Raw genomic sequence first — 24950 nt, forward strand, 5'->3', positions numbered from 1 at the left:
CCACTTTTCATGAACTCAAAAACTCTTAAATTAAATGATCTAGTGGACTTAAACACTGCAGTAATTAAATGATCTAGTGGACTTAAACACTGCAGTAATTAAATGATCTAGTGGACTTAAACACTGCAGTAATTAAATGATCTAGTGGACTTAAACACTGCAGTAATTAAATGATCTAGTGGACTTAAACACTGCAGTAATTAAATGATCTAGTGGACTTAAACACTGCAGTAATTAAATGATCTAGTGGACTTAAACACTGCAGTAATTAAATGATCTAGTGGACTTAAACACTGCAGTAATTAAATGATCTAGTGGACTTAAACACTGCAGTAATTAAATGATCTAGTGGACTTAAACACTGCAGTAATTAAATGATCTAGTGGACTTAAACACTGCAGTAATTAAATGATCTAGTGGACTTAAACACTGCAGTAATTAAATGATCTAGTGGACTTAAACACTGCAGTAATTAAATGATCTAGTGGACTTAAACACTGCAGTAATTAAATGATCTAGTGGACTTAAACACTGCAGTAATTATGTATAAGGCACACATGCAGGAACTGTTCGAACCTAGAGAGTCCCAATATCCACTCAGGGGGGTGGCCCTATTTAAAGAAATAGGTATTAGGACTAACACTAAAGGTAGATGCCTATCTGTAACGGGGGTCAACATGTGGAACAACTTAGATAGCGAATTAAAACTGTGCTCAACGATTACTAAATTCAAAAAGATGTTCGAAAATACGTTACTAAACAAATATAAATTAATACTATGAAATCTAACTACATCAATACACCTTGTAGTGTATGTTTGTAATTATACATATATGTATGTGTGTAGGGGTATAGATATATATGTATATATTTATATATGTATATATGTGTATGTATATATATGAATGAATGAATGAAAAACTTTATTCCGAACATTTTAAAAAATTAGACAAAAGTCAAAGAATTAAAATAAGTTCAATATAGAACAAACAAAATAATATTCCAAAAAAAAACAACAACAAAAAACCAAGCCTCACTGGCTGCAATTATAATTATTATTATTTTTTTTACTTTTATATGTTCGGAAAGGAGTAGGGAGAAGTTAAAAAACTTATATAACCCTACCCCTTAACAACTTAATTTCATCGTCATCGCTTGACGTCATTACATAAATACCAACATGGTATAAACTGAATAAAATAATTCACAACAGAAAAACCAATTGCATAATTAACTAATGCAATAGCTCCCTGCACTGGCTCCCGGTCGCTGCCCGCACAGAATACAAAACTCTGATGTTGGCATTTAAAGCAACCAAAGGTATGGCTCCCCCATATCTTGCCAGCATGATTGAACCCTACAAACCCTCCCGCGCACTCAGATCAGCCAACGCAGGGAAGCTGGAAGTACCCTCACTAAAAACACCGGGACAACGCTCCACACGTCCCAAACTCTTCTCCCTTCTGGCCCCAAAACTGTGGAATGCACTTCCCGTTGCAATCAGAACTGCAGCATCACTCCCGATCTTCCGCCGTAGTCTGAAAACCCACCTTTTCAGACTCCATCATGGCCCATAGCACTTACCCTACCCCCCTTAGACAGCACTTCTTAGACTTATATAGCATTTGAAACAGACTTATAGCATGTCATGTAGACAGCACAATAAGTGCATTGTATGTAGTCATAGCACTTCATAGTATATATGTACAGCATAGTATAGCATATATGTGTAGTTTATATGTATAGTGTCATTATATAGATATGTTCTAGTTATAGTTTATATGTATAGTGTCATTATATAGATATGTTCTAGTCACGTTCTTAGCTTACGCATGTTTCGCGATAAATGCATTTTTACATATGTGATGTATTCCCATGCTTTTTGTTCTTGCTTATTGTAAGTCGCTCTGGATTAAGAGCGTCTGCTAAATGCCTAAATTGTAAATTGTAAATTGTAAGTCATATATATCTATAAACATGTATATGCTCTATAATGTATTCAATTCTATATAACATATTATCAATACAAAATACTCTATATATTCCACATAATACATACATTCGGCACATCATATACATATTCCTATTTACCTACAAGTACAATTATCTAAATTATATGTCTGTGTCATTGTAACTCTTCATCTCTATACCTCATAATAATGCTATATAATATGTATATATATAGACAGCCTAGGACCATACTCTGTGGCCTAGTAGCCGCTGAGTGTGGTTGTAGGCTTCAATCATGTTTGTCCCTGTGTACTTCATATCCTGTGGTCAAATAGCCACATGGTATGAGGCGTCGAATACTTATTTCCCTAGTTCCATTGTGATTAACCCCTGTGATTTTACCCAAAATCAAATGTTTAGTTAAACCTTTGTTGGGTATCTTTGTCTTTGTTTTTTGTTTTGTTCTTCCTATTTAAAAAAATTTGTTTGTTTTTGTTTGTTTTATTATATTTTTTCATAATATAGGCCATATCTAAGCCCGGCTTAGATTTCTTAGATTTCTCACAATCAATGGCCAGAACCTTATAGTTGTTTTTTTTTCTTTAATGAAATCTATGTCTGACAACATTCTCCGATTAGTGTAATTTGAGTTATGTTCATAAAGGGTAGGTGCAATAAGCCTGGGCTTCTGCCTTCACCTTTTAGTTATGTTCATAAAGGGTAGGTGCAATAAGCCTGGGCTTCTGCATTCACCTTTTAGTTATGTTCATAAAGGGTAGGCGCAATAAGCCTCTGCTTCTGCCTTAACCTTTTAGTTATGTTCATAAAGGGTAGGCGCAATAAGCCTGGGCTTCTGCCTTCACCTTTTAGTTATGTTCATAAAGGGTAGGTGCAATAAGCCTCGGCTTCTGTCTTCACCTTTTAGTTATGTTCATAAAGGGTAGGTGCAATAAGCCTCTGCTTCTGCCTTCACCTTTTAGTTATGTTCATAAAGGGTAGGTGCAATAAGCCTGGGCTTCTGCATTCACCTTTTAGTTATGTTCATAAAGGGTAGGTGCAATAAGCCTCGGCTTCTGTCTTCACCTTTTAGTTATGTTCATAAAGGGTAGGCGCAATAAGCCTCTGCTTCTGCATTCACCTTTTAGTTATGTTCATAAAGGGTAGGCGCAATAAGCCTCTGCTTCTGCATTCACCTTTTAGTTATGTTCAATAAGGGTAGGTGCAATAAGCCTGGGCTTCTGCCTTAACTTTTTAGTTGTGTTCATAAAGGGTAGGTGCAATAAGCCTGGGCTTCTGCCTTAACCTTTTAGTTATGTTCATAAAGGGTAGGTGCAATAAGCCTCTGCTTCTGCCTTCACCTTTTAGTTATGTTCATAAAGGGTAGGCGCAATAAGCCTCTGCTTCTGCCTTAACCTTTTAGTTATGTTCAATAAGGGTAGGTGCAATAAGCCTGGGCTTCTGCCTTAACCTTTTAGTTATGTTCATAAAGGGTAGGCGCAATAAGCCTCTGCTTCTGTCTTCACCTTTTAGTTATGTTCATAAAGGGTAGGCGCAATAAGCCTCTGCTTCTGCCTTAACCTTTTAGTTATGTTCATGAAGGGTAGGTGCAATAAGCCTGGGCTTCTGCATTCACCTTTTAGTTATGTTCAATAAGGGTAGGTGCAATAAGCCTCTGCTTCTGCCTTCACCTTTTAGTTATGTTCAATAAGGGTAGGTGCAATAAGCCTCTGCTTCTGCCTTCACCTTTTAGTTATGTTCATAAAGGGTAGGTGCAATAAGCCTCGGCTTCTGCCTTCACCTTTTAGTTATGTTCATAAAGGGTAGGTGCAATAAGCCTCTGCTTCTGCCTTAACCTTTTAGTTATGTTCATGAAGGGTAGGTGCAATAAGCCTGGGCTTCTGCATTCACCTTTTAGTTATGTTCAATAAGGGTAGGTGCAATAAGCCTCTGCTTCTGCCTTCACCTTTTAGTTATGTTCAATAAGGGTAGGTGCAATAAGCCTCTGCTTCTGCCTTCACCTTTTAGTTATGTTCATAAAGGGTAGGTGCAATAAGCCTGGGCTTCTGCCTTCACCTTTTAGTTATGTTCATAAAGGGTAGGTGCAATAAGCCTCTGCTTCTGCCTTAACCTTTTAGTTATGTTCATAAAGGGTAGGCGCAATAAGCCTGGGCTTCTGCCTTCACCTTTTAGTTATGTTCATAAAGGGTAGGCGCAATAAGCCTGGGCTTCTGCATTCACCTTTTAGTTATGTTCATAAAGGGTAGGCGCAATAAGCCTGGGCTTCTGCATTCACCTTTTCGGTACCACTAGTTATTAGTGGATATTAATGTATGCACGTCTGTATGTAATCCTTTTTCCTGTACGGACCGAAATAAAATCTATCTATCTATAAAAAACTAAAACTAATTAAATAACATAAACAACGTTATTACAGTCAACTAAAACTAAACAAATAACAAACAACGGTATTAGAGTCATTTGCACCTGTGTAGTGATGTAGTGATGACAGTAAGGACAGTAATACCTGTGTAGTGATGTTGTGATGACAGTAAGGACAGTAATACCTGTGTAGTGATGACAGTAAGGACAGTAATACCTGTGTAGTGATGTAGTGATGACAGTAAGGACAGTAATACCTGTGTAGTGATGTTGTGATGACAGTAAGGACAGTAATACCTGTGTAGTGATGTTGTGATGACAGTAAGGACAGTAATACCTGTGTAGTGATGTTGTGATGACAGTAAGGACAGTAATACCTGTGTAGTGATGTTGTGATGACAGTAAGGACAGTAATACCTGTGTAGTGATGTTGTGATGACAGTAAGGACAGTAATACCTGTGTAGTGATGTAGTGATGACAGTAAGGACAGTAATACCTGTGTAGTGATGTTGTGATGACAGTAAGGACAGTAATACCTGTGTAGTGATGTTGTGATGACAGTAAGGACAGTAATACCTGTGTAGTGATGTTGTGATGACAGTAAGGACAGTAATACCTGTGTAGTGATGACAGTAAGGACAGTAATACCTGTGTTGTGATGTTGTGATGACAGTAAGGACAGTAATACCTGTGTTGTGATGTTGTGATGACAGTAAGGACAGTAATACCTGTGTAGTGATGTAGTGATGACAGTAAGGACAGTAATACCTGTGTAGTGATGTAGTGATGACAGTAAGGACAGTAATACCTGTGTTGTGATGTTGTGATGACAGTAAGGACAGTAATACCTGTGTAGTGATGTAGTGATGACAGTAAGGACAGTAATACCTGTGTAGTGATGTTGTGATGACAGTAAGGACAGTAATACCTGTGTAGTGATGTTGTGATGACAGTAAGGACAGTAATACCTGTGTAGTGATGTTGTGATGACAGTAAGGACAGTAATACCTGTGTAGTGATGACAGTAAGGACAGTAATACCTGTGTTGTGATGTTGTGATGACAGTAAGGACAGTAATACCTGTGTTGTGATGTTGTGATGACAGTAAGGACAGTAATACCTGTGTAGTGATGTTGTGATGACAGTAGGGACACTGGGTGACCGTGGGATGTTCTCCCAACGCCAGGCTGTGTATCGTCTGGGACGGAACCGCCACCACCGTCTGACCCACGGTTCTGCTGTCTGACGCACTGACTGGACAGACACGCACGCACGCGCACGCACACACACACACACACATGCACACGCACACGCACACGCACACACACACAGCTGTCAATGGTGCCACCTTCCTACCTCCATGATGCCTGTCTAGATATGTCCCCCCCCCCCCAGGTCCTCCACAGCTGGCTTGCCTAAAGAAATGTCAGGGGCGCTAAATATATTAAAGTCTCATGTTGATTAGGTGATGTAAAACGGTGCAACCACGCACATTAAACGCCATTAACAATAAAGAGACAATATGACGTAATGGACAATATGATGTAAATGTTCCCTTCATTGTCAACGTGGCGTTTACTAAACAAACATTGAACTGAAGACAAACATTAAACCTGTATATGGGAGGGGCTAGGGGAGGGGCTGGGGCGGGGCCTCTTCTTTCTCAGAAAACTGAGGAAAGCTGGAACGGGTCCAAAGGTTCTAAGAGCTTTCTACAGAGGCACTGCAAAGAGCATCCTGATTGGCTGCCTCACTGGCTGGCATGGCAGCACAGAGCATCCTGATTGGCTAATTCACTGCCTGCCCTTCATAACATTTTAGTAGCTTTGTTTTCATTTAGTTTCCATTTAGTTTTTGGCAGTGAAAACAGGTAGTCGACCAACATTTTTCGTCATAGTTTTTGTCGACGAAATCAACACTGTTACACAAGATGGACCAATAAAGTACGGTGTTGAACCTTGTTCACACAAAAAAAAAACGTTTTTTTTTAATCAATTCCACACGAAGCCTTGAATTCGTTTTGGCGTTGTAAGCATTATGTTATACTTTAGCTGTTGAAAAACAGCAGATCTACAAGCTTGTAGCGCGGCACAGAGCTTGTAGATCTGCTGTTTTTGAAAAATTGTGACAATGTGGCGCAAATCTTTGAATATATATTATTTCAGTAAGTAAGTAATTAAGTACATTTTATTTATAAAGCACCTTTCGAAAGGTTACAAAGTGCTGAATAGTGACAAAATATAAAACAGTCAGGTTAACATAGTAGAAAAATAATGCAAGAAATATATATGTACATATACAAAAACATATATACACACCTATATATATATACACATACATATATGCATCATAATCAATACTCAAAGATGTAACATGGAGACAGAACAAACAGACCTGCAGGGGAAATCAGGTGAGAACATGGGAAATGAATTACGGAACAAAAACGTTTTTAAACTGCTTTTAAAAATGTCAACAGACGTGGAATTTCTCAGAGGCAAGGGCAGAGCGTTCCACAAGGTAGGAGCAACCACTGCAAAGGCCCGATCACCTTTTGTCTTTAAAGGAGCATTCAGTGATTTGGGTGATTTGGAAAACCACCCAGTCCGCCCCGGTAACAAAATGTGCACATGCACACACTCTACAGTGGGGGGAAGTGCAACAGCATGTGCACCAAGGCCCGCCCCCACACATGATTGGAGGAAGGCCCCTCTCATCCTGATTGGATGAAGGCTTTGCCACCCGCCACCAAAACTGAAACTAGGGTTTTTTGACCCCAGGGGCTCACCGGGGACAGGGAGGAACTCCTTATATGGTCAGCACACTCTATAGTAGGGAGGATTATCCAAATAAAAAAATAAGTGATATTTGAATGAAGCGAAATCACTGAATATACCTTTAACCTAGTCACTGGGATTTTTAGGAGTTCTTCATCCGAGGACCTGAGGGGTCTTACATTATCCTTAGGGGTTAAAAGGTTGAGGATATAAAGTGGGGCCAGTCCACGAAGTGCCTTAAAAGTGGTTAAAAGGATTTTAAAATCTACTCTGGCCTTGATGGGTAACCAATGCAGTCCAGCTAATACCCTAATACCCTAGGGTACACCGGGGTTATGTGTGCTCTACGGTTAGTGATGGGTAACCAATGCAGTCCAGCTAATACTCTGGCCTTGATGGGTAACCAATGCAGTCCAGCTAATACTGGGGTTATGTGTGCTCTAATACCGGGGTTATGTGTGCTCTAATACCGGGGTTATGTGTGCTCTAATACCGGGGTTATGTGTGCTCTAATACCGGGGTTATGTGTGCTCTACGGTTATGTGTGCTCTAATACTGGGGTTATGTGTGCTCTAATACCGGGGTTATGTGTGCTCTAATACCGGGGTTATGTGTGCTCTAATACCGGGGTTATGTGTGCTCTAATACTGGGGTTATGTGTGCTCTAATACCGGGGTTATGTGTGCTCTAATACCGGGGTTATGTGTGCTCTACGGTTATGTGTGCTCTAATACTGGGGTTATGTGTGCTCTAATACCGGGGTTATGTGTGCTCTAATACCGGGGTTATGTGTGCTCTAATACCGGGGTTGTGTGCTCTAATACCGGGGTTATGTGTGCTCTAATACCGGGGTTATGTGTGCTCTACGGTTATGTGTGCTCTAATACTGGGGTTTTGTGTGCTCTAATACTGGGGTTATGTGTGCTCTAATACCGGGGTTATGTGTGCTCTAATACCGAGGTTATGTGTGCTCTAATACTGGGGTTATGTGTGCTCTAATACCGGGGTTATGTGTGCTCTAATACCGGGGTTATGTGTGCTCTAATACCGGGGTTGTGTGCTCTAATACCGAGGTTATGTGTGCTCTAATACTGGGGTTATGTGTGCTCTAATACTGGGGTTATGTGTGCTCTAATACCGGGGTTGTGTGCTCTAATACCGGGGTTATGTGTGCTCTAATACCGGAGTTATGTGTGCTCTACGGTTAGTGTTAGTGTTAATACCGGGGTTATGTGTGCTCTACGGTTAGTGTTAATACCGGGGTTATGTGTGCTCTACGGTTAGTGTTAATACCGGGGTTATGTGTGCTCTACGGTTAGTGTTAGTGTTAATACCGGGGTTATGTGTGCTCTACGGTTAGTGTTAATACCGGGGTTATGTGTGCTCTACGGTTAGTGTTAATACCGGGGTTATGTGTGCTCTACGGTTAGTGTTAGTGTTAATACCGGGGTTATGTGTGCTCTACGGTTAGTGTTAGTGTTAATACCGGGGTTATGTGTGCTCTACGGTTAGTGTTAGTGTTAATACCAGGGTTATGTGTGCTCTACGGTTAGTGTTAGTGTTAATACCGGGGTTATGTGTGCTCTACGGTTAGTGTTAGTGAGGATTCTGGCTGCAGTGTTCTGTACTAGTTGGAGTCTGGATAATGAAGAGTGGCTTAGCAATCTTCAGACTAAGAGTGAACAATTTTACCTCATATCTTTGCTTCTGAGGGGGTCCCCTGGAACAACATATTTTCAGATGGGGGTCCACGGCCAAATACAGATAATTCTGGGGGTCCTTGACCCTTGAAAAAGTTGAGCACCACTGACACAGAAACATAGGGTTTAACCCTTTCAGAACCACTGATATAGAAACATAGGGTTTAACCCTTTCAGAACCACTGATATAGAAACATAGGGTTTAACCCTGTGAGAACCACTGATACAGAAACATAGGGTTTAACCCTGTGAGAACCACTGATATAGAAACATAGGGTTTAACCCTGTGAGAACCACTGATATAGAAACATGGGGTTTAACCCTGTGAGAACCACTGATATAGAAACATATGGTTTAACCCTGTGAGAACCACTGATATAGAAACATGGGGTTTAACCCTGTGAGATCCACTGACATAGAAACATGAGGGTTTAACCCTGTGAGAACCACTGACATAGAAACATAGGGTTTAACCCTGTGAGAACCACTGACATAGAAACATAGGGTTTAACCCTGTGAGAACCACTGACATAGAAACATAGGGTTAACCCTGTGAGAACCACTGACATAGAAACATAGGGTTTAACCCTGTGAGAACCACTGACATAGAAACATAGGGTTTAACCCTGTGAGAACCACTGACATAGAAACATAGGGTTTAACCCTGTGAGAACCACTGACATAGAAACATAGGGTTTAACCCTGTGATAACCACTGATATAGAAACATAGGGTTTAACCCTGTGAGAACCACTGATATAGAAACATAGGGTTTAACCCTGTGAGAACCACTGACATAGAAACATAGAGTTTAACCCTGTGAGAACCACTGATATAGAAACATAGGGTTTAACCCTGTGAGAACCACTGACATAGAAACATAGGGTTTAACCCTGTGAGAACCACTGATATAGAAACATGAGGTTTAACCCTGTGAGAACCACTGATATAGAAACATGAGGTTTAACCCTGTGAGAACCACTGATATAGAAACATAGGGTTTAACCCTGTGAGAACCACTGATATAGAAACATAGGGTTTAACCCTGTGAGAACCACTGACATAGAAACATAGGGTTTAACCCTGTGAGAACCACTGATATAGAAACATAGGGTTTAACCCTGTGAGAACCACTGATATAGAAACATGAGGGTTTTTTTCCCCCGAAAACTGTCATGATTTAGATTAACTGTTTCCGCACCGGGCCCGAGAAAAGAAGCTTGATTCACCTTTGCAATGGATGCCATGCCCGGCATCCAATCAATGGATTCCATGCCCGGCATCCAATCAATGGATGCCATGCCCGGCATCCAATCAATGGATGCCATGCCCGGCATCCAATCAATGGATGCCTTGCCCGGCATCCAATCAATGGATGCCATGCCCGGCATCCAATCAATGGATGCCATGCCCGGCATCCAATCAATGGATGCCATGCCCGGCATCCAATCAATGGATGCCATGCCCGGCATCCAATCAATGGATGTCATGCCCGGCATCCAATCAATGGATGCCTTGCCCGGCATCCAATCAATGGATGCCATGTCCGGCATCCAATCAGTGGATGTCTTGCCCGGCATCCAATCAATGGATGCCATGCCCGGCATCCAATCAATGGATGCCATGCCCGGCATCCAATCAATGGAGGTCATGCCCGGCATCCAATCAATGGATGCCTTGCCCGGCATCCAATCAATGGATGCCATGCCCGGCATCCAATCAATGGATGCCATGCCCGGCATCCAATCAATGGATGTCATGCCCGGCATCCAATCAATGGATGCCATGCCCGGCATCCAATCAATGGATGCCTTGCCCGGCATCCAATCAATGGATGCCATGCCCGGCATCCAATCAATGGATGTCTTGCCCGGCATCCAATCAATGGATCCCATGCCCGGCATCCAATCAATGGATGCCATGCCCGGCATCCAATCAATGGATGCCATGCCCGGCATCCAATCAATGGAGGTCATGCCCGGCATCCAATCAATGGATGCCATGCCCGGCATCCAATCAATGGATGCCATGCCCGGCATCCAATCAATGGATGCCATGCCCGGCATCCCCAGATTTGTTTTATTCCCCATAATCCACGGAAAAAAGAAAAAAGAAAGTTTTTAGGTAAACGTCACGGTATGTTAGCATAAAATGCTAACAGACCGTGACGTTTACCTAAAAAATGCCAAAATGCACATCTTTATGTTCATTATGGATCATAATCATCTTTATGTTCATTATGGATCATAATATCATCTTTATGTGCATTATGGATCATAATCATCTTTATGTTCATTATGGATCATAATATCATCTTTATGTTCATTATGGATCATAATATCATCTTTATGTGCATTATGGATCATAATATCATCTTTATGTTCATTATGGATCATAATATCATCTTTATGTTCATTATGGATCATAATATCATCTTTATGTTCATTATGGATCATAATATCATCTTTATGTTCATTATGGATCATAATATCATCTTTATGTTCATTATGGATCATAATATCATCTTTATGTGCATTATGGATCATAATATCATCTTTATGTGCATTATGGATCATAATATCATCTCTATGTGCATTATGGATCATAATATGGATCATTATGGATCATAGTATGGATCATAATATCATCTCTATGTGCATTATGGATCATAATATCATCTGTATGTGCATTATGGATCATAATATGGATCATAATCATTATGGATCATAATATCATCTTTATGTTCATTATGGATCATAATCATCTTTATGTTCATTATGGATCATAATATGGATCATTATGGATCATAATATCATCTTTATGTTCATTATGGATCATAATATCATCTGTATGTGCATTATGGATCATAATATCATCTTTATGTGCATTATGGATCATATGGATCATCATTATGGATCATCATTATGGATCATAATATCATCTTTATGTGCATTATGGATCATCATTATGGATCATAATATGATCATCTTTATGTTCATTATGGATCATCATTATGGATCATAATTTGATCATCTTTATGTTCATTATGGATCATCATTATGGATCATAATATGATCATATTTATGTTCATTATGGATCATCATTATGGATCATAATATGATCATCTTTATGTTCATTATGGATCATCATTATGGATCATAATATGATCATCTTTATGTTCATTATGGATCATCATTATGGATCATCATTATGGATCATAATATGGATCATCATTATGGATCATCATTATGGATCATAATATGGATCATCATTATGGATCATCATTATGGATCATAATATGGATCATCATTATGGATCATCATTATGGATCATAATATGGATCATAATATGGATCATAATATGGATCATCATATGGATCATAATATGGATCATCATTATGGATCATCATTATGGATCATAATATGGATCATCATTATGGATCATCATTATGGATCATAATATGGATCATCATTATGGATCATAATATGGATCATAAACAGATCGGATCACATCTCCCTCTCCCCCTCCCCCTCCCCCTCATCTCCTCCTGACCTGTGAAACAGATCGGATCACATCTCCCTCTCCCCCTCCCCCTCCCCCTCATCTCCTCCTGACCTGTGAAACAGATCGGATCACACCTCCCCCTGACCTGTGAAACAGATCGGATCACACCTCCCCCTGACCTGTGAAACAGATCGGATCACACCTCCCCCTGACCTGTGAAACAGATCGGATCACACCTCCTCCTGACCTGTGAAACAGATCGGATCACACCTCCCCCTGACCTGTGAAACAGATCGGATCACACCTCCCCCTGACCTGTGAAACAGATCGGATCACACCTCCCCCTGACCTGTGAAACAGATCGGATCACACCTCCCCCTGACCTGTGAAACAGATCGGATCACACCTCCCCCTGACCTGTGAAACAGATCGGATCACACCTCCCCCTGACCTGTGAAACAGCTAGTGGATGTTTACCATTGTTTGAACCGGAACTGATTGTCGTCCATTTTAGGAGTTTTTTTCAAAAACGTCTGGCACTGGCACGCTATTGCGGCCACTACAGCACTGGCGCGCTATAGCGGCCACTACAGCACTGGCGCGCTATAGCGGCCACTACAGCACTGGCGCGCTATAGCGGCCACTACAGCACTGGCGCGCTATAGCGGCCACTACAGCACTGGCGCGCTATAGCGGCCACTACAGCACTGGCGCGCTATAGCGGCCACTACAGCACTGGCGCGCTATAGCGGCCACTACAGCACTGGCGCGCTATAGCGGCCACTACAGCACTGGCGCGCTATAGCGGCCACTACAGCACTGGCGCTGATGGAGTTAAGACATTGTTTATAGAATGGGCCTCAGGTGTGATGTCATAAGGTAAATAGATCTCCACGTCGGCTCAGATGTAAAGGTAAAGGTAAATAGATCTAAAGGTAAATAGATCTCCACGTCGGCTCAGATGTACCAAAGTCTAAGGTAAAGGTAAAGGTAAATAGATCTCCACGTCGGCTCAGATGTACCCTAACCCTAACCCTAACCCTAAAGGTAAATAGATGTACCCTAACCCTAACGGTAAATAGATGTACCCTAACCCTAAAGGTAAATAGATGTACCCTAACCCTAAAGGTAAATAGATGTACCCTAACCCTAACGGTAAATAGATCTCCACGTTGGCTCAGATGTACCAAAGTCTAAGGTAAAGGTAAAGGTAAATAGATCTAAAGGTAAATAGATCTAAAGGTAAATAGATCTAAAGGTAAATAGATAAAGGTAAATAGATCTCCACGTCGGCTCAGATGTACCAAAGTCTAAGGTAAAGGTAAAGGTAAATAGATCTAAAGGTAAATAGATCTAAAGGTAAATAGATCTAAAGGTAAATAGATCTAAAGGTAAATAGATCTAAAGGTAAATAGATCTCCACGTCGGCTCAGATGTAAAGGTAAAGGTAAATAGATAAAGGTAAATAGATCTAAAGGTAAATAGATAAAGGTAAATAGATCTAAAGGTAAATAGATCTAACGGTAAATAGATCTAAAGGTAAATAGATCTAAAGGTAAATAGATCTAAAGGTAAATAGATAAAGGTAAATAGATCTAAAGGTAAATAGATCTCCACGTCGGCTCAGATGTACCAAAGTCTCAAAGACAGTCCACTAACACAGCGTAAACCTCTGTAAACCTACAAGCTCATAGCGCGCCACCGAGTGGCGCGCTATGAGCTTGTAGATCTGCTATTTTTCAACAGCTAAAGCATAACACCACCAGAATGGGCTAATATAAAGTTAATATACAGGTGTGATGGTACAATTGGGGAGTTTACGGGAGTTTGTTGTAAAGTTTAACGGGAGTTTCCTGTAATTTACACATCATGCTAAATGTGGTCACTTCCTGCACGTACTGTGTGTTGATTGGTGGACGATGTTGGGATCCCTCTGAGGGGGCGTGGTCACAGGCATCATGGGCGGAGCCAGGACCGGGTAAGGGTCCGTTGGCATGGTAACTGTGGAACGCACGCATGCACACGCAGACGCAGACGCAGACGCGCACGCACGCAGACGCGCACGCACGCACGCACGCAGACGCACGCACGCACGCGCACACACACACACACACAGTGAGCAAAAGTGATAAGGTGTGAGAAAGGAAGGAAGTATGTAGACACAGCACTTTATAGTATATATCTACAATTTAATTATATAGATATTCCACTGTTACGTTCTTAGCTTACGCATGTTTCATGATAACTACGTATTATGTACAGTATGTGATGTATTGCCATGCTTTTTGTTCTGAAAGAAAGAAAGAAATGAAGAAAGAAATTAGGAAAGAAAGAAATTAAGAAAGAAAGAAAGAAATTAAGAAAGAAAGAAAGAAAGAAAGAAAGAAATTAAGAGAGAAATTAAGAAAGAAAAGAAAGAAAGAAATTAAGAAAGAAAAGAAAGAAATTAAGAAAGAAAGAAAGAAAATTAATAAAGAAAGAAATTAAGAAAGAAAAGAAAGAAATTAAGAAATTAAGAAAGAAAAGAAAGAAATTAAGAAATAAAGAAAGAAAGAAAGAAAGAAAGAAAGAAAGAAAATTAATAAAGAAAGAAATTAAGAAAGAAAGAAAATTAAGAAAGAAAGAAAGAAAGAAAGAAAATTAAGAAAGAAATTAAGAAAGAAAGAAAGAAAGAAAGAAATTAAGAAAGAAAGAAAGAAAGAAAGAAAGAAAGAAATTAAGAAAGAAATTAAGAAAGAAAAGAAAGAAATTAAGAAAGAAAGAAAGAAAGAAAGAAAGAAAGAAATTAAGAAAGAAAAGAAAGAAATTAAGAAAGAAAGAAAGAAAGAAAGAAAGAAAGAAAATTAAGAAAGAAAGAAAGAAAGAAATTAAGAAAGAAAGAAAATTAAGAAAGAAATTAAGAAAGAAAGAAAGAAAGAAAGAAAGAAAGAAAATTAAGAAAGAAAAGAAAGAAATTAATAAAAGAAAGAAAGGAAATTAAGAAAGAAAGAAAGAAAGAAAGAAAATTAATAAAGAAAGAAATTAAGAAAGAAAGAAAAGAAAGAAATTAAGAAAGAAAGAAAGAAAATTAAGAAAGAAAGAAAGAAATTAAGAAAGAAAGAAAGAAAGAAAGAAAGAAAGAAATTAAGAAAGAAATTAAGAAAGAAAGAAAGAAAGAAAATTAAGAAAGAAAAGAAAGAAATTAAGAAAGAAAGAAAGAAAGAAAATTAAGAAAGAAAGAAAGAAAGAAAATTAATAAAGAAAGAAATTAAGAAAGAAAGAAAGAAAATTAAGAAAGAAAAGAAAGAAATTAAGAAAGAAAGAAAGAAAGAAAGAAAATTAAGAAAGAAAGAAAGAAATTAAGAAAGAAAGAAAGAAAGAAAGAAATAAATTAAGAAAGAAAAGAAAGAAATTAAGAAAGAAAGAAAGAAAGAAAGAAAGAAAATTAATAAAAGAAATTAAGAAAGAAAGAAATTAAGAAAGAAAGAAAGAAAGAAAGAAATTAAGAAAGAAAAGAAAGAAATTAAGAAAGAAAGAAAGAAAGAAAGAAAGAAAGAAAGAAAGAAAGAAAGAAAATTAATAAAGAAAGAAATTAAGAAAGAAAGAAATTAAGAAAGAAATTAAGAAAGAAAAGAAAGAAATTAAGAAAGAAAGAAAGAAAGAAAGAAAATTAAGAAAGAAAATAAAGAAATTAAGAAAGAAAGAAAGAAAGAAAGAAAATTAAGAAAGAAAGAAATTAAGAAAGAAAGAAAGAAAGAAAGAAAGAAAGAAAGAAAATTAAGAAAGAAAAGAAAGAAATTAAGAAAGAAAGAAAATGAAGAAAGAAAGAAAGAAAGAAAATTAAGAAAGAAAGAAAGAAAGAAAATTAAGAAAGAAACAAAGAAACAAAGAAACATGCTATAATAGAACTATAGTATCATTTTCAGCTGTTTGAAGTTCACATTTAATCCACTTGGGGGCACTGCTGCACCAGCTTTACATAGATTTAAATAGATCTGCTATTTTTCAATAGCTAAAGCATAAAACACCAAAAGGGGTTCCCGCCCAAAATGCGTTAAGGTCCTGTGTGTACAGACCGAGGGCTTGTTTCCATTAAGGTCCTGTACGTACAGACCGAGGGCTTGTTTCCATTAAGGTCCTGTGCATACAGACCGAGGGCTTGTTTCCATTAAGGTCCTGTGCATACAGACCGAGGGCTTGTTTCCATTAAGGTCCTGTGCGTACAGACTGAGGGCTTGTTTCCATTAAGGTCCTGCGCGTACAGACCGAGGGCTTGTTTCCATTAAGGTCCTGTGCGTACAGACCGAGGACTTGTTTCCATTAAGGTCCTGTGCATACAGACCGAGGGCTTGTTTCCATTAAGGTCCTGTGCGTACAGACCGAGGGCTTGTTTCCATTAAGGTCCTGTGCGTACAGACGAAGGGCTTGTTTCCATTAAGGTCCTGTGCATACAGACCGAGGGCTTGTTTCCATTAAGGTCCTGTGCATACAGACCGAGGGCTTGTTTCCATTAAGGTCCTGTGCGTACAGACGAAGGGCTTGTTTCCATTAAGGTCCTGTGCGTACAGACGAAGGGCTTGTTTCCATTAAGGTCCTGTGCATACAGACCGAGGGCTTGTTTCCATTAAGGTCCTGTGCATACAGACCGAGGGCTTGTTTCCATTAAGGTCCTGTGCATACAGACCGAGGGCTTGTTTCCATTAAGGTCCTGTGCGTACAGACGAAGGGCTTGTTTCCATTAAGGTCCTGTGCATACAGACCGAGGGCTTGTTTCCATTAAGGTCCTGTGCATACAGACCGAGGGCTTGTTTCCATTAAGGTCCTGTGCGTACAGACGAAGGGCTTGTTTCCATTAAGGTCCTGTGCGTACAGACGAAGGGCTTGTTTCCATTAAGGTCCTGTGCATACAGACCGAGGGCTTGTTTCCATTAAGGTCCTGTGCATACAGACCGAGGGCTTGTTTCCATTAAGGTCCTGTGCATACAGACCGAGGGCTTGTTTCCATTAAGGTCCTGTGCGTACAGACGAAGGGCTTGTTTCCATTAAGGTCCTGTGCGTACAGATCGAGGGCTTGTTTCCATTAAGGTCCTGTGCATACAGACCGAGGGCTTGTTTCCATTAAGGTCCTGTGCGTACAGACCAAGGGCTTGTTTCCATTAAGGTCCTGTGCGTACAGACCGAGGGCTTGTTTCCATTAAGGTCCTGTGCATACAGACCGAGGGCTTGTTTCCATTACGGTCCTGTGCGTACAGACGAAGGGCTTGTTTCCATTAAGGTCCTGTGCATACAGACCGAGGGCTTGTTTCCATTAAGGTCCTGTGCATACAGACCGAGGGCTTGTTTCCATTAAGGTCCTGTGCGTACAGACGAAGGGCTTGTTTCCATTAAGGTCCTGTGCGTACAGACCGAGGGCTTGTTTCCATTAAGGTCCTGTGCGTACAGACCAAGGGCTTGTTTCCATTAAGGTCCTGTGCGTACAGACAGAGGGCTTGTTTCCATTAAGGTCCTGTGCGTACAGACCGAGGGCTTGTTTCCATTAAGGTCCTGTGCGTACAGACCGAGGGCTTGTTTCCATTAAGGTCCTGTGCGTACAGACGAAGGGCTTGTTTCCATTAAGGTCCTGTGCGTACAGACCGAGGTCATGTATTCATGAGTTGACGTTCTATGCTGTGTTGATGAATTTGGATCACAATGGAAGCAAGTCCCCTAATGAACCCTAACCCTAATGTGGTGTGTTGTGAGTAGGGTTGGGATTCGTTAGGATTTTAATGGTTCCGGATCCTTCCCGGATCCCTCTTAACGGTTCCGGTTCCTAACGGTTCCCTTAACGGATCCTAATATTATTTTTTTGCCCTTTTTTCTGTCATAGATTATGCTTATATTATAACTAACCTAACCAAGTACATAATAAACACAAATTCATTAATTCAATTATTGAAAATGCAATTTGTACTGTATATTAAATATACAGTACACATTGCAATAATGATATTGTTGTGGTGACCAATGTTGTCTTAATGTTCAGAATATGAAGGACCCCTTACCCTAATGGAAACAAGCCATAGTGCTTTCTTGGATTATAAAATCCTCTTAGCAGACCTTGTATTGAACTGTAGGCTACGTTCCTGTGCTTTTTTCTGCAAACTGTTTATGAAGTAATCAATCTATGGAGATATGCACCTAAACGCTGGGCTCTCAACAGTCACGCGATTAATTTAGAGCCAAATCAAAAGCAGTTGAGTTGCTTATAAGTTGTAAAAATAAGTGCAGACAAATTGATTTGGCTCTAGTTAACGTGATTCATAAAATATCAGACAGAAAGACATCGAGTCATTGGCGTTCTAAATTAACACCATTAACAACAGTTACAGTACAATACGCCTAATGAAAAGCTCTGTAGACGTTAGTAGTTTTTATTTTCTATTACGTTACTAGCCTGGGGAAAGTAAACCAGCCTTGCATCATCCTCGTCCCCCGCCGGCTGTGGTGGAGCTGCGGGGAGAGCGGGCACGGCTTTCCGCATGGCTCACAAACGCGATGTGCCTAGATTATTCTCGTGAGTTGTGGACTCGTGTAGGCATATTGATTTTGATATTGAGTTTCCTCAATGTGGACGTGGTACAAGTTGCAACAACCTTTGCAGGGAACTATAGCGTCGCATTTATTGCACTTTGCGTGCTCAGCCTCAGTCATTTCCCTCTCTGTTAACCACACTTTGGAGATCTGTGCGACATACTGTCCCACTCGCTCCGCTGAGGTCGCCGAATGCACAGAACGGTGGGCGTACCCCGACCTCACTGACAGCCACGCTACACCAGGCTTTTCGCGCACAAAACGCGCGCGTTTACCCCCGCGCGTGCGTTTAATTTAGGTCCAGTCCTATTTTAAAAAATCACACCCGTGTGAACTGAGTGGTGTAAGGTTTTATATAGCATGATCAGCTGTGGTCTGACGTAATGTCTGACGTTAAAGATCTTTGACTAGGTAGACTCGTCTTCTGATGTGATGATTTGTGACCATGAAGTTGATTCAGCTGGAGTTTTTGTCCGATGTGAGGTATTATATAAGGTAAGGTATTATATAGCCTGATCAGCTCTGATCTGACGTAATGAAATCACACCTGGATGTGATTTCACAACTGGCTTTTTTTGTGCAGAGAAAATGAGCATGGTTGCTACGGTCATCCAGTTCACCCGGGTGTGATTTAATTACGTCAGAAATTATTTTGAACATAGCAACCATGCTCATTTTTTTCTGCACACAAAAGCCAGTTGTAGGAGTGGTTTACACCACTCAAAAAATGCACGCGCGGGTCGCGCGTTTAGGGTAAACGCGCGAGAAAAGCCTGGTGTAGCTTGGCCGTCACTCGTGTAGGTGGGGTGACGTCACCCCAGGCTCTGCTTGCACACACAGACACAGCGGAGCTAAATGACCACTGATGAGAACTGTTTGGGGAACCGTTAATAGAAAAATCACACCCGTGTGAACCGAGTGGTGCAAGGTCTTATATAGCCTGATCAGCTGTGGTCTGACGTAATGTCAGTGACCATAGAAACCATGCTCATTCTTTTGAGGGACAGGTACACAAACACACACACACGGGTACTAACAAAGCCAGTTGTTGGAGTGGTTTGCACCACTCAAAAACTATGGAACCGGCTCCGGATCCGCAATGTCGCCCTAGTTGTGAGAGAGAGAAAGACAGACAGGCAGGCATGCAGGCAGGCAGGCAGGCAGGCAGGCAGGCAGACAGACAGACAGGCAGGCAGGCAGACAGGTACCTGCTTCTCCATAAGTGGGCGGGGGCGTGGCTGGCGAGCTGAGGGTCACAGGGTAGGTGGGGGGCGGGGTCACACCCATGGACACACCCCTCAGGGCGGGGGGGTGGAGGCAGGCCTCGTCATAGGACGGAGGCTCCATCAATCATCAGCCGGTGAACCAATCACAGCGCTGGAAAAACAAGTTATAATAATGGGAAAAAAATGAAGTGAAGTGAGGGGCGCGAATAATAATATATTAATTAATTCAGGCCTGACCTCAAAAAATAAAAAAAATCTTCTAAAATCTAAATCCTCCAGTTTTCTGAAAAAAATATTTTCATGATTTTTCAAAAATAGCAGACCTACAAGCTCGTAGCGAGCCACTCGGTGGCGCGCTATGAGCTTGTAGATCTGCTATTTCTCAATAGCTAAATTATAACATAATGTTTAAAACACCAAAAGGGGTTCCCTTTAGGGGTTTACTTTAGTTTTTTTCAACCAAGGTTCATGTTTTAGGGTCATTAGAGAAAGTAAAACATGAGTGTTTAATTTTTCTCATTTTGCTGCTTTCTTTCGTTTTAGGGATTTTAGCTGTTTTTGACAGGGGGGGGGGGGGGGGGGGGGCATGGGGCTAAATACGTTATTTTTTTCACAAAATATTATAGCGATTTTTTTTTTAAATGATTTAATATAGTCCTACTAGACCCCAGGAAATTACATCTGGCCACAGAAGATCACAGGATCTACTGAATGTGAAGGAGGCCTATACTGGGGGGAAGCCACACTGTGTGTCATAGGCTCAATATGTCAGTTTGGGGTAGTGAGGGTAGGTACCCTCACATGTTCTCCCCGTGTCCCCTAGGGTAGGTACCCTCACATGTTCTCCCCGTGTCTCCTAGGGTAGGTACCCTCACATGTTCTCCCCGTGTCCCCTAGGGTAGGTACCCTCACATGTTCTCCCCGTGTCCCCTAGGGTAGGTAACCTCACATGTTCTCCCCGTGTCCCCTAGGATAGGTACCCTCACATGTTCTCCCCGTGTCCCCTAGGGTAGGTACCTTCACATGTTCTCCCCGTGTCCCCTAGGGTAGGTACCCTCACATGTTCTCCCCGTGTCCCCTAGGGTAGGTACCCTCACATGTTCTCCCCGTGTCCCCTAGGGTAGGTACCCTCACATGTTCTCCCCGTGTCTCCTAGGGTAGGTAACCTCACATGTTCTCCCCGTGTCCCCTAGGGTAGGTAACCTCACATGTTCTCCCCGTGTCCCCTAGGGTAGGTACCCTCACATGTTCTCCCCGTGTCCCCTAGGGTAGGTACCCTCACATGTTCTCCCCGTGTCTCCTAGGGTAGGTAACCTCACATGTTCTCCCCGTGTCCCCTAGGGTAGGTACCTTCACATGTTCTCCCCGTGTCCCCTAGGGTAGGTAACCTCACATGTTCTCCCCGTGTCCCCTAGGGTAGGTACCCTCACATGTTCTCCCCGTGTCCCCTAGGGTAGGTACCTTCACATGTTCTCCCCGTGTCCCCTAGGGTAGGTACCCTCACATGTTCTCCCCGTGTCCCCTAGGGTAGGTACCCTCACATGTTCTCCCCGTGTCCCCTAGGGTAGGTACCCTCACATGTTCTCCCCGTGTCCCCTAGGGTAGGTACCCTCACATGTTCTCCCCGTGTCCCCTAGGGTAGGTACCTTCACATGTTCTCCCCGTGTCCCCTAGGGTAGGTACCCTCACATGTTCTCCCCGTGTCCCCTAGGGTAGGTACCCTCACATGTTCTCCCCGTGTCCCCTAGGGTAGGTACCATCACATGTTCTCATTTTGCTGCTTTCTTTCGTTTTAGGGATTTTAGCTGTTTTTGACAGGGGGGGGGGGGGGGGGGGGGGGCATGGGGCTAAATACGTTATTTTTTTCACAAAATATTATAGCGATTTTTTTTTTAAATGATTTAATATAGTCCTACTAGACCCCAGGAAATTACATCTTGCCACAGAAGATCACAGGATCTACTGAATGTGAAGGAGGCCTATACTGGGGGGAAGCCACACTGTGTGTCATAGGCTCAATATGTCAGTTTGGGGTAGTGAGGGTAGGTACCCTCACATGTTCTCCCCGTGTCCCCTAGGGTAGGTACCCTCACATGTTCTCCCCGTGTCTCCTAGGGTAGGTACCCTCACATGTTCTCCCCGTGTCCCCTAGGGTAGGTACCCTCACATGTTCTCCCCGTGTCCCCTAGGGTAGGTACCCTCACATGTTCTCCCCGTGTCTCCTAGGGTAGGTACCCTCACATGTTCTCCCCGTGTCCCCTAGGGTAGGTACCCTCACATGTTCTCCCCGTGTCCCCTAGGGTAGGTAACCTCACATGTTCTCCCCGTGTCCCCTAGGATAGGTACCCTCACATGTTCTCCCCGTGTCCCCTAGGGTAGGTACCTTCACATGTTCTCCCCGTGTCCCCTAGGGTAGGTACCCTCACATGTTCTCCCCGTGTCCCCTAGGGTAGGTACCCTCACATGTTCTCCCCGTGTCCCCTAGGGTAGGTACCCTCACATGTTCTCCCCGTGTCTCCTAGGGTAGGTAACCTCACATGTTCTCCCCGTGTCCCCTAGGGTAGGTAACCTCACATGTTCTCCCCGTGTCCCCTAGGGTAGGTACCCTCACATGTTCTCCCCGTGTCCCCTAGGGTAGGTACCCTCACATGTTCTCCCCGTGTCTCCTAGGGTAGGTAACCTCACATGTTCTCCCCGTGTCCCCTAGGGTAGGTACCTTCACATGTTCTCCCCGTGTCCCCTAGGGTAGGTAACCTCACATGTTCTCCCCGTGTCCCCTAGGGTAGGTACCTTCACATGTTCTCCCCGTGTCCCCTAGGGTAGGTACCCTCACATGTTCTCCCCGTGTCCCCTAGGGTAGGTACCCTCACATGTTCTCCCCGTGTCCCCTAGGGTAGGTACCCTCACATGTTCTCCCCGTGTCCCCTAGGGTAGGTACCCTCACATGTTCTCCCCGTGTCCCCTAGGGTAGGTACCTTCACATGTTCTCCCCGTGTCCCCTAGGGTAGGTACCCTCACATGTTCTCCCCGTGTCCCCTAGGGTAGGTACCCTCACATGTTCTCCCCGTGTCCCCTAGGGTAGGTACCATCACATGTTCTCCCCGTGTCCCCTAGGGTAGGTACCCTCACATGTTCTCCCCGTGTCCCCTAGGGTAGGTACCCTCACATGTTCTCCCCGTGTCTCCTAGGGTAGGTAACCTCACATGTTCTCCCCGTGTCCCCTAGGGTAGGTACCCTCACATGTTCTCCCCGTGTCCCCTAGGGTAGGTAACCTCACATGTTCTCCCCGTGTCCCCTAGGATAGGTACCCTCACATGTTCTCCCCGTGTCCCCTAGGGTAGGTACCCTCACATGTTCTCCCCTGTGTCCCCTACGGTAGGTACCCTCACATGTTCTCCCCTGTGTCCCCTACGGTAGGTATCCTCACATGTTCTCCCCGTATCCCCTAGGGTAGGTACCCTCACTAAAAACATGCAGTAATCCTGGTCTCTAAACTGCCTCCCCCTGGCCAGCCGGGGCGCCTGATGGAGGGGAAAGGAACTGGTTGGAATAACGTGTTCCTTCCACGCGCTACGTCCAACCAGGGAAACGCCCCCCCCTGTCAGGTGTAAAGGAGCAACTTGGACACTCAGGCATGTCCCCCATATATGGGGACTAGGCTGGCGGAGGGTGTGTAGAGCCCAGGATCACATTAGATAATTGACACAGGGGTGAAAAATGGGTTACAAAATCGTGGGATAAAACTTAATTAAAAGAAATATATATATGTCAGTTTGACACATTCAGTAGATATTCTACCATAAATGACAGATTAAAACCCATTTTGGGCGGGAACCCCATTTGGTGTTAGCATTATGTTATGCTTTAGCTATTGAAAAATAGCAGATCTACAAGCTCATAGCGCGCCACCGAGTGGCGCGCTATGAGCTTGTAGGTCTGCTATTTTTGAAAGATCGAAGAACGACATCAGAAAACTGTCAGGATGTAGAAGACATTTATATAATCTGATCTCAGGTCAAAATGGGTTAACCCTAGACCTGAGACCAGATTCTACAGATGTCTTCTAATGGGTTAACCCTAGACCTGAGACCAGATTCTACAGATGTCTTCTAATGGGTTAACCGTAGACCTGAGACCAGATTCTACAGATGTCTTCTAACCCTAGACCTGAGACCTTAACCCTAGACCAGATTCTACAGATGTCTTCTAAATCAGACCTGAGACCAGATTCTACAGATGTCTTCTAAATCAGACCTGAGACCAGATTCTACAGATGTCTTCTAAATCAGACCTGAGACCAGATTCTACAGATGTCTTCTAAATCAGACCTGAGACCAGATTCTACAGATGTCTTCTAAATCAGACCTGAGACCAGATTCTACAGATGTCTTCTAAATCAGACCTGAGACCAGATTCTACAGATGTCTTCTAAATCAGACCTGAGACCAGATTCTACAGATGTCTTCTAATGGGTTAACCCTAGACCTGAGACCAGATTCTACAGATGTCTTCTAACCCTAGACCTGAGACCTTAACCCTAGACCTGAGACCAGATTCTACAGATGTCTTCTAAATCAGACCTGAGACCAGATTCTACAGATGTCTTCTAAATCAGACCTGAGACCAGATTCTACAGATGTCTTCTAAATCAGACCTGAGACCAGATTCTACAGATGTCTTCTAAATCAGACCTGAGACCAGATTCTACAGATGTCTTCTAAATCAGACCTGAGACCAGATTCTACAGATGTCTTCTAAATCAGACCTGAGACCAGATTCTACAGATGTCTTCTAAATCAGACCTGAGACCAGATTCTACAGATGTCTTCTAAATCAGACCTGAGACCAGATTCTACAGATGTCTT

At 42.3% G+C, this 24950-nt stretch overlaps 1 protein-coding gene across 3 annotated transcripts in view; it reads right to left on the minus strand.

Annotated features, from left to right (window-relative positions):
* LOC306921415 (protein disulfide-isomerase) overlaps positions 1-24950 on the minus strand; it is a 94362-nt gene that overhangs the window by 53712 nt on the left and 15700 nt on the right. For all 3 annotated transcript variants that reach the window (XM_079498539.1, XM_079498537.1, XM_079498538.1), the window contains 3 exons: positions 20068-20236; positions 14207-14308; positions 5451-5584 (listed from right to left, as the gene is read on the minus strand). In XM_079498539.1, the coding sequence (XP_079354665.1) occupies positions 5451-5584; positions 14207-14308; positions 20068-20206 (375 nt within the window). In that variant the 5' untranslated portion in view covers positions 20207-20236. The remainder of the gene's footprint in view (positions 1-5450; positions 5585-14206; positions 14309-20067; positions 20237-24950) is intronic.

Source organism: Electrona antarctica (assembly GCF_951216825.1).
Source record: "Electrona antarctica genome assembly, chromosome: 4".
In the NCBI taxonomy this organism is placed as follows: domain Eukaryota; kingdom Metazoa; phylum Chordata; class Actinopteri; order Myctophiformes; family Myctophidae; genus Electrona; species Electrona antarctica.